Source organism: Acanthisitta chloris, unplaced genomic scaffold (genome assembly GCF_000695815.1).
Source record: "Acanthisitta chloris isolate BGI_N310 unplaced genomic scaffold, ASM69581v1 scaffold3646, whole genome shotgun sequence".
In the NCBI taxonomy this organism is placed as follows: domain Eukaryota; kingdom Metazoa; phylum Chordata; class Aves; order Passeriformes; family Acanthisittidae; genus Acanthisitta; species Acanthisitta chloris.
The window spans coordinates 16,737-27,203 of NW_008678541.1; the positions used below are offsets into that span (position 1 = coordinate 16,737).

The following is a 10,467-nucleotide window of genomic DNA, read 5'->3' on the forward strand; positions in this document are numbered from 1 at the left end:
GTGAATTTTGGGGTTTTTTTGCAAACAGAAAGGGGTTTTGGAAACACATGCAACTCCTATGAATGCGAAATATAACTGATGAGATTCTGACTACACTAGTCAAAGTTCTTTATAGAAGTGCTTAACCTTCACAATAAGGGGTGTTCTTCTGAGGTCTTTTAACATTCTTCAAGGTAATAAGGAGGCAGAAAGGAAAGGTCTCTGCAGCATACCACTTTTCATATATGAATCCCTTGTTCTGATATATTTGGGGATATAATCCAATAGTTTTAACATAATCTAGTTGTCAGCAGAAATTACCCCTTTTCAGTTCTTCTGCTGTTCCAGCATCAATCTATTGCTGAAGTCATAATGTTGTGTTAACCTAACCTCTGTGGCAGCCTAAAACATGGCAGAAGCTGAACTCCCATGGCAGAATCTCAACTCAGCTGAGAAATTTCTATTCCTTATGCCCAACTCCTAGCCAACAGAGATGGCAGGATCAAAGCTCTAACTCTCTGTGTTTCTCCAACATGCTTAAAGCATGAACAGTCTTCTTTTTTTTTCACCAGTGTTACCACAGGGCAGAAACTGAGAGGAAAAGAGTATTTCTCTCCTACCCCACTGCCAGACAGCAAACACCTAAGTTCATGGGGACATCTGCCCATGACCCTGTGAAGGGCTGGGTAGTTTGGACGTGTCAGGTCTTGAATAGTAGGTGAGACCCTGCACCATTCCATTGAGCAGCCCTTCTTCTTCATCCATACAGTAATCATTATTGAGTCCTCTACTGAGCCTTCTTTAGCTGCAGCAGTATTTTTTTTCAGCCCTGCCACCTTTTGCCACTACTGCCCTGGAAGGGGCACAGTCACTGCCAGCCTTGTCCCTCTTGGTAGCTATGTGGATAGTCTGTGAGAGGAGGCTCACCTGTGGCACAATAAGCCTTCAGAAGAATGACATCAAATGTCTTTATAAAGCTGTCATCTCTAGTTTGGTGGCTTCCAGGATTATATTCTTATACTCCCATTTCCTCATTACACCCTAGCATTACTAAGGCATCTACACTTCACATTTAAAAGCTTTAACCCCTTTCCTCAGAAAAGGACACATGGGTTATCTTTACCTAAGGAGGGAGTGGGACACAGCTACAGTTTCTCTGAGGCTGATGTGAAACACAAAACCAGCCCAGCTGACCTAACTAACCAGTATTCTGTTAAAACAGTAGAAAGTCTAAGCCACTTACTTCTTGCGATTCTGAATCCCTGATACAACGAGGAAAACAATCCCAGCCACAATGAGACAAAGAACAACACCAAATACAATAAGCCAAGCAGGCGTAGAGGGTTCAACAGGAGGTGATAAGGTTGAGGTTATCTTCAGGAACTGCAGTGTTTTGTCACTCAGAAGGAAGGCACTGTTGATTCTGTTCCGGTTCATCCTTCATAAAAGAAACCACAAAGAATATCACAACTCTTTATAAAGGTATTTTATAAGTTAAAAAATAAAAGAAAATGCTTTTAATTAATTGTATGCAAGTCCAGCATGATGAATGAGGGAAAGGCTGTGGATGTTGTCTAACTTTAGTGGGGATCAGCCTCTTCTCCCAGGCAACTAGCAACATAACAGGAGGACATAGCCTCAACCTGTAGTAGGAGAGGTTCAGGTTGAGCAACAGGAAGGATTTCTTTACTGAAGGGGTTCTTAAGCATTGGAACAGGCTGTTCAGGAAGGTGGTGGAGTCATCACGCCTGGAAGTGTTTGAGAAAAAATGGATGTGGCACTTAGTGCTATGGTTTAGTTGACATGGTGGTGTTTAGTTAAAGGTTGGACTTGATAATCTTGGAGGTCTTTTCCAACCTCAATGATTCTATGATTCTATGATATTGGTAGGATTACACAGACCTTCACTTTAAAATAGACCTCATCAGTAATCTATAGACACCCACACACTTACAGGTATTTGAACACCTGACTTTTGTAAGAATTTATCTGAAAAATTCAGATATATAACATCTGAATACAGATATTACATATATATATATATACACACAGAGGGACATACAGATGAGACCTGATGTGCAGTATTAGTATTTATTTCTGGTTTGGACCATGTGCTAAAGACATAGCAGGTTGTAATCTCTAAGGGTGGCACTGTTGTCTTTGTCATGAAGCATTCAAGATTAGAGTGGGAGTGGCAGATCTACCCTGCAATGCTCAGAGGATTTACTTAGCATTACACCTTGGTCCCTCAAACTGAACCATCCTGCATGCAATGGGCTGGTACATCTGCTCCTGCTGCTGTAGATTTCCTTAGATCCATGAGGCATAGGATACAATTTGGTCCAGAGGAATCCACCTCTGTTGCCAGCATGCCCTTCTTCCCTGCAGGATGCAGCTAAAGGGGTTTGTAATTTGCATGTTATCTCCATTATAAGAAACTGTAAGACTAAGAAATATGCTTTTTCACATGAGTAGTACAAATGCTACCCTTTAATGGATATCTTCACCCATTTTCACTACCTCTAAGTATTTGCAGGTATTTCTAGATCTGAATCTAAGCAGCCTTAAGAGGCTTTAGGAGTATGTTTCATTAGTTTTTACAAAATGTTAACAATTTTTGAGAAAATGTATTGCCTATATTGGTCTTGAGATAGTCTTTTTAATTGCACTTGTATGAATTAAAGCAGATCTCTTTTTCACATCAATTCAATTTATTTACTATAAGACCAAGTATTTCCTAAGAACAGATGTATGGGAAATACGGGTAAGATTTTGCAAATTTCTTTTCTTGGAAATCATAATGTTTGGCTGCCCCTTAAACAGGAAGTTCTTAGCCTTAATGGAAAGCCAGCATTTTTGGAGAGGACTGAAAGCCAAGGCATATTGTAAGGCTCTTTATACGGTAAGCTGTCTGTCATTCAGGGAAGATTTTTGTCCTTACCACTATGAAAGGATCATTGTGAACAGCTGAAATAAGCATTGTTCACCCTCTTGAGAATTATGTTCTGAAACACATGCAGACAACTACAAGAGCACTTCATGTTTGTATATGTGTAAATATATCTTGTGTATATTTATGCAAGAGCTTGAGTCTCATACAGAGCTCTGAGATGGTTTACCTTCCTCTTTACTCTTATTTTGTAGAGAATCTCATACAACAAAGTTCTGGTCCATGGCTAGTGTTCTCATGTGCTACTGTCATATGAAGAGTTAGAATAAAGGTTTAGTATGGACACCTGCAATCAGAAGCAATTGAACAAAAGGTATTGTAGTTTTATAGACCATTTTGTTTCTTGTTTCTAAGTTAGGTAGGAATTAAAACCTTTCATAAGTAGCATATTCTTTAATGGGTGACAGACAATGGTTAGAAAACAAACATACTACAATAGCATCCAATTTCTGTGCCAAACAGGGCACATAAAAGTCTTAAATAAATCAGCTTATGCTACTGAACTTATCAAAGAATAACAGAAATGCAAAACCCCTGCATTCCAGCACTCTTACAGAGAGCTTCAGTGAATAAATAATCTGCTTCCTCCACTAATGCTATGAAGCTATTGTTTGGTGTCTCTGTAGGAAATAGTTTAATCTGCTCATAAGCTTAAAGTTAATCTTTCTAAAAGAACGCATACTCATTCATCAGGAATTAGGCATTACACCTCCATAGAGATAACATGAATTTTCAAGACAGAGCCTGAAAACAAAGAGGTTTGTTTTCCACTCTGCCTGAGAAAAGTACCTGAGCTATGCTTTTTGTGGGAGTCATCCCTATAAATCCCTCATGCAGGTTTGGTGGACCACTGAAGTCAGATTACCTATATGTTCTTTTTCCCTCGTCACTGCCACATTCTTGCTTTTATTTAGAATTAATTTATATAAAATGCCATATTTAGTAGAAAGCAAACTGATTTGTATTGCAAGGTAATTTGTGCTACCAATGCTCAGCTATGATATTGACTGGCATTCTAGAGGGAGCTGGTATGAAAGGAATGTGAACATAAGATTGTTTAAGCCAAACTGGGACACAGCCAACTCTGCTCATGAGGAGTTCACACGAGTTCTTCTCATGTGAATTAAATCAGAGGAACTGTAAGTGAAAAGCACCAAAAGGGAGCTAACAGCCACTAGTCCAGGTCTAGATGTGCATGCAGCATGTAGTGGAAGTTAAATTAAATCAATCCCACCCAGAAAGTGTGCAATACCATCATCTCTCTCGCTGGGAAATGTAGCAGCTGGATGAGAGCAGTGGAGGTGCCACACACTGGACAACAAATCACAGGTAGGGCTCCGGAAAGGGGCTAGATTTCTTCTGAGTCTCCAGCATTAACAGACTCTTTCAAAAGTTATAATCCCAAGGCTCACATGCTTTGCATTCTGTGGCACTGTTAAAAATCCTCTAATCTCACATGCATGAAAGAGTACTGACCCCTTGGTGTTTAAACTACTTGGATTAGTTTATCCTTAAAGAGGCAGAGTGCTCCTTCTCACAAGGCCCAGAGAGAGAAAGCATCCTCAGGAAGCAAGGAAGAAAATGTTGCAGAAGCAGTGACTGTACCTGATGGCTGCCTCTACCTCACTTCCAGGAACAGTTGTTACATTTTTTGAAGAATCTGTGACCACAAACCAAAATGACACCCGGTCTGTCACATTGCAGAGCAGCACATTGGAAATTCTGCAGACAGTTAAAACATAAATCAGCATTAAAGAAGCATGGATGGAATTATTGAAATCTTTTAGATTTTCTTAAGATATTGCTCTCATCTAAAGGGGGAAAAATTCTTATCTTTAAAATGTTAAGTTAATGCTCAAAAAAGAAATACCACTCACAACATTAACCGTTTCCCAGTGTGATAAAGAAAATTAAGCTTATTAAGACCAAATATGTCTTCATATGAATTCTGAATCTGTTATAAACTTGCATGGTCTTGGATATACATTTAGCATAATCAAATGGAAAAATACATATTTGAATGTTAATCATCAGGGCTGTAACAAAAGCCATTTAATGGTGCAAATACATTGGTGAACTAAGAATTTTGGTTTTGACAGCTAATACCACAGGAATCAGACATTGGGAATTCCCCACATGATTGTCAAGTGATTGCAGTTGCTCTACAAGATACATTTGTTGAAGGGAAGATCAGTGGAATTGATGTTATACTTTTTGACATGTTTGCTCACAGAGACAGAGTGGAGGTAACAAGCTAAATTTAGACATTCCACTGTCACTAATCTGTGCCCTTTAGCTTATGCTGCGACAGATAATTATATTATCTATTTTACAGGAAGATTGCTCAGCTTTATGTGAGTTAACAGTGGAGGGACACAGGCACACGGGTTCTTGGGGCACAGTATGTGAAATGTGTGCAAAATGCCTTTTGAACGTCTGTTTTTCATATTCTTACTTAATTGGTTTTCTGCCACTAATACTATCCAAAATTCTCATGAGAGACATTGCCATGAGTTTTAACACTGAGGAAGTGAAGGCTAAGACATTAAGTACATAACAGGGACTGAGGGTGGCTGGTGTCCTTGTGTTCTCTGTGTTCCTAGTTTGCTTGCACAGTTTAGAAACAGCCAAACACAGATAGGCTGGAGAGATGAGCTGATTCCAACGGGATGAGGTTTAACAAGGCCAAGTGCTGGTCCTGCACTTTGGCCATAACAAACCCAATTCTCTCAGCCTTTCTTCACAGGAGGTGTGCATCCCTCTGATCATCTCGGTGGCCCTCCTCTGGACTTGCTCCAACAGGTCTGTGTCCTTCCTATCTTAGGAACCCCAGAGCTGGGTGCAGTACTCCAGGTGGAGTCTCACCACAGCAGAGCAGAGGAATAGAATCCCCTTCCTCAACCTGCTGGCTACACTACTTTGGATGCAGCCCAGGACATGGTTGGCTTTCTGGGTCACAAGTGTACATTCCAGGGAGATAGGCAATAAAATGAAAAGCAATGATTTTGCAGAGCTGAAATGTCCACCTTCTCTGAAACAATATCAATTTTGCAAGTACAGAGAATTTTTACAGATAAAAGAGGAAAGCCATCCTCTGGAATTTGAAAAGATGTTCGGTTTGCTGGCAAGATGAAAGCAGATTTATTCTTTGCAAAGCAAAAACTAAGCACAAAATTTAGGAGGGGGGGCCAGCCTACTTTTGGCTGGTGGCTGACAAAACTCTTGCTGACTTCACAGAATACATAAAATCATATCTGCAGAGGAGGTTTTCCATCAGAGGAGTTTATAACAGTAGGACCCAAAGCTTCATGTCGCCACAGTTCCTAAAGATGCAGTTTCTGTGGCACAAACAAAAACTGGGCCAGGTAGAAAATCTGGGCTGGTGTTGCTCCATGGATGTTCTTGAAATGGGGTGAGCAAAGAAAGTCTGATCCCAAAAAAGAAAGATAAATTTGGTAGACACGGACTGGCAGAACAACCTGACTTTCTCGCTCTCATTCAGAGACTCTTCTAGCTGGGGTCTTTTCCCTCAGTGCCAAGGCTTTCAGCATGAGACAGGGCCGTCAGTCACCACAGGGGCAGCATCCCTCTCTCTCTACAACAAACAGCACTGAATCAATTGGGCAGCAAGAACTGCACTAGGATATATAAATTTTGTTTCTTTTCTTCTCCCTGATGTGTCTAAAATCTTTGCTCAATTACAAGCACCCAAAACCTGCCTTCACTGACACCAATTTTTCATCAGTGGAATACAAATGCCATAAATCCTTTCAGGCCCCAAAGATAATACTACTACTCACAACAAGTTCAAAGGGGATTGAGTAAACACCAAAACAGACTGGTTCAACAAGCATCAACATGGAAATTTCTGTGCAGCAGGTGCACCTTTTTTTTTCTTCTCCTGTGCTATTTGCAGGCAGGTTTGAATCACACTGTGCAGAAGCATTGTAACTATGCCTTCACTCTCTATAGATCCAAGAAACCTGGCTCTCCATGCACTATGCTACTGACATGTATTAGTAAACATGTATGTGCACATCTTTTTTCCTCTTAGCGGTTGATAGACTTTTGACATGGGGATTATAGGAGACTGTTATTACCAAAATGACAAGATCCTGGTTCAGCCTGATGGCACCACAGCAAAAGTCCAAGATTGCATTTCCTTTTAATATATGCAAGAGAAACCCAGTGAGTACAAAAAAGCCTGATGTTCCTTGTCCTGAAACACCATCACTGTTCCTTATGGAGATTTAAAGGAATGTTTAGGGGTGAGAAAGAGCTGTCAGAGAGTCAAAGGGAGCTGGGTGCCTATGGTAGCTGTTGGCTCACAAGAGAACCACAATCCCTATGTCCCAAGTGCCTATCTCCAGCTCTCCCAAAAGCATCACACCTCTTCCAATCCAGGGCTGTGCAGCTGATCCTGCAAAGGAACATTATTTTCTTCCTTTCTGTGAACAGCAGCCATGGAATTACCTTGACGTAACAGCTTTAACACTAGAAGCTTATTTTGTTGTTCTAAATGGTCACAATATTTTTAGCATTAAAAATATCCTGTATTAGGAAGATGGATAATATTGATGAATATTTTCATGGTCACTTCATGAAGAAAACTGCAGTTTTGGTTTGTTTTTTTTTTTATAATCTATAAATAGAGGGAAGATGTACCAAAAGTAGATTCTATTACTTGAATGAAAGTATATGTGATTACATTCTTTCTGCTCTAAAGATTAACTAGTCTCAGGCCCCAAAGAGATGCATATTATGTCAAATGAGTCACAGATTAGAGAAACCAGGGTTACTAACAGAGACTACAGACAATCATTTTTTAACACTGAGAGATCAAAGGTTAGTTTATGTAGTTCATGACTGTATGTACTGAGAATCAATTGAAAGGCCATATATAAAGCAGGAAATAAAGGAGTTTTAATTCTCTAGTGAAAAAAAAGACTTTTTTTTTTTTGTATTAATAGCTACTGAGTAATTTGATAGATCATGTCTTTTTTCTATTTCACACAAACTTGAAAATTTGGAAAGTCTTTCAAACATTAGCCATGGCTCCATGATTTATCAAATTTTAGTTTAGAAATTAACTTCAGAGGACTCAAGATGTAATGCACAATCCTGTCCATTGGTTGTGCAAGGCAACAACAGCATCAACTGCTGTTTGCAGCAAACAAATGCTTGTCAGCAGGGGCTGGCTGTTACCCAGCTTCAGAAGCCTAACAAAAGGTGTCTTTGAATATCAAAAACGATGGACAGACTGCAACAATGGTTATGCTGATCCACCAGACAGATTATTTTGGGGCCTGGTCCAGCTTGCTGAAATCTATGGCATTTGGTCTCATGTGAGAGTTAGTTGTGGTTACTTGAGTGGGTGTGGGTGTATTAGAAATTCATGGGATGTTAAAGGGGATGTTTGTCACATCCTGACTATGGCCATGTGCATAATTTATACCCTGTCAGAACTGCTATTTATGGTGAATTTTCCATAAGTTTTATTTGGACAAAAATCTCTAACTGGACGGAAAGTTTGGGTAAGTTTAGATGCTACCAGAATGCAGTCACAGGCAATTTGTTCTTTTATGACAGAATGATTGGTCATTGGTCTTTTGAAGAAAATCTGTTGTCATTTATCTGTAAAATCTCCTGTAGTGAAATGTCATTTATTTGTCACAAGCTCCTGCTTCTGCCTCCCTCTTCACCACACTGCAAGACCCTGCCACTATCCTCCCCAGCTACACCAGAGTGCCATTCCTGTGCACAGCATGCTGCTGTACCTTCTGGGATGCTGAGTGCTCCCACACCTCCATGCCCACTGCGGAGGGGATGGAGGTGGACTGCACTCCTTCCTTCCAGCTGCCAGCCATAAGGGTAGTTTCCAGGACTTCTAACAGGATAGAGGCTTTCACAGCCTTTCTGCTCCCATGTAACAGGCAGGTTATTTGGGGTGTACTAGGAGATTCATCTAGCCTCTCCATCACCAAACAGGGGGTCTGAGGTCCCTTGGGAATTGGCAGAAATCTAGGCATAGGAAACTCCTCAGCCTGTTGCCCAAGAGGTTGTATCAGACCTCAGAGTTGCAGAGCTGCCCTTCAGTTGACATGATGTCTCTATATGACCCCAAAGGTATCGAGAAGTCCTAGATGAGTAATCAGTTATATCTCCAAGGTACACCCCAAAAAGTTATACCCCATGAGGAAGTTTGATACCATCTTAAAAAAAGGTAAAGATGCCCACAGCTGGCTGTTTCCAAATATTGTAATGACTTCTCTGAGCAGGAAGTTATTGATGAGTGCAACACTACCTCCAAACTGGAGTAACATTGACATCATCATATTTGTCCATGTGAAAAATTGTCTTGATAGGACATGAATTAAGTGAGTATAAATTCTGTGGTTTCCCAGAGTGGATAGAGAGAACTGGAATTAAAATTTCAACTCCTTTCATACAGACTTGATTTTTTTCCCATTCCTGCACCAAGCTTTCTAGTATTAGTTGATTCTGCAGAAAACCATAGTGCTTGAATAGGAAAAAGATCACTGGCTTCTGGCACAGGTTTTTTGCTGTGTGAAAGCATCATGATTCACTGGCTTCTGGCACAAGTTTTTTGCTGTGTGAAAGCATCATGATTTAAAAGGAAGAGAATAATTTTTTTTAAAAAAGGACCTGGGACTTAAATAAGTACACAAAGCTGAAGGAAGAGAATCATTTTTTTTAAAAAGAACCTGGGACTTAAATAAGTACACAAAGCAAATCTTTATGGATCAGATGCTGGATGAAAACTCTGCTAATATAAAAAGCCAAGAAAAAGCCCCACACAATAATCTTTAATTAGCTTGTATCTTGAACTCATTTTTTAAAGTGTCATTTTAATTGGGTTTCGGAGCATACTTGGCTGGTTTTGTTAAGCTTGGTGTAATGGCTCTCTTGCTCGAAGGAGACCACTTCTAAGGAATTAAAATGAAATAGCAAGGAACCAAACACTCCTGTTCCATGGAGGGGGAAATCCCCTTCTACTTAAGAGAAGTTCAGCCTCCACAATAATCATCATGACTTAAGTTAGCTAATACCTTTGCAAATGTGGAATATGCTTCATTAGATGCAATGAGAACCTGAAGCAGTTCTATTTTTAAGGAAATTGAGAACCTTATCTTCATTAGCCTACCAGAACCATAAATCTTTCGTCCAAGATTGAAAAACAACGAAAAACATAATAAGCCTATGGAAATGCACTTAACAAGGTTTCTCATTTAAAAAAGACAAGAACATACTGAGAATACACCTTGCTAAATGGTCTGTCTAATCTTGTATCTAATTTCATAGAGTAGCAAGGATCAGAAGCCTGAGAAGAATATTCAATACCTCCAGGTAGACTTAATCCCCAAACCAATTAAAGGCTGATTTATACCTGAGCTGCAACATCTGAAACTTCTTGATGCTAGGGTGACTCAACCGCTGCAATTTGAGGGATAGAAACCAGCAGAACACAGCACTGCCATGGCTATCCACCTCCCTGGGCTCTGAGCCAGCTCTTCTTC

At 40.0% G+C, this 10,467-nt stretch overlaps 1 protein-coding gene across 1 annotated transcript in view; it reads right to left on the reverse strand.

Annotated features, from left to right (window-relative positions):
* TMEM27 (transmembrane protein 27) overlaps positions 1-10,467 on the reverse strand; it is a 20,900-nt gene that overhangs the window by 3,330 nt on the left and 7,103 nt on the right. Inside the window, exons 4-5 of the mRNA XM_009076908.1 lie at positions 4,535-4,651; positions 1,223-1,417 (exon numbers count right to left, since the gene is read on the reverse strand). Of these exons, the coding sequence (XP_009075156.1) occupies positions 1,223-1,417; positions 4,535-4,651 (312 nt within the window). The remainder of the gene's footprint in view (positions 1-1,222; positions 1,418-4,534; positions 4,652-10,467) is intronic.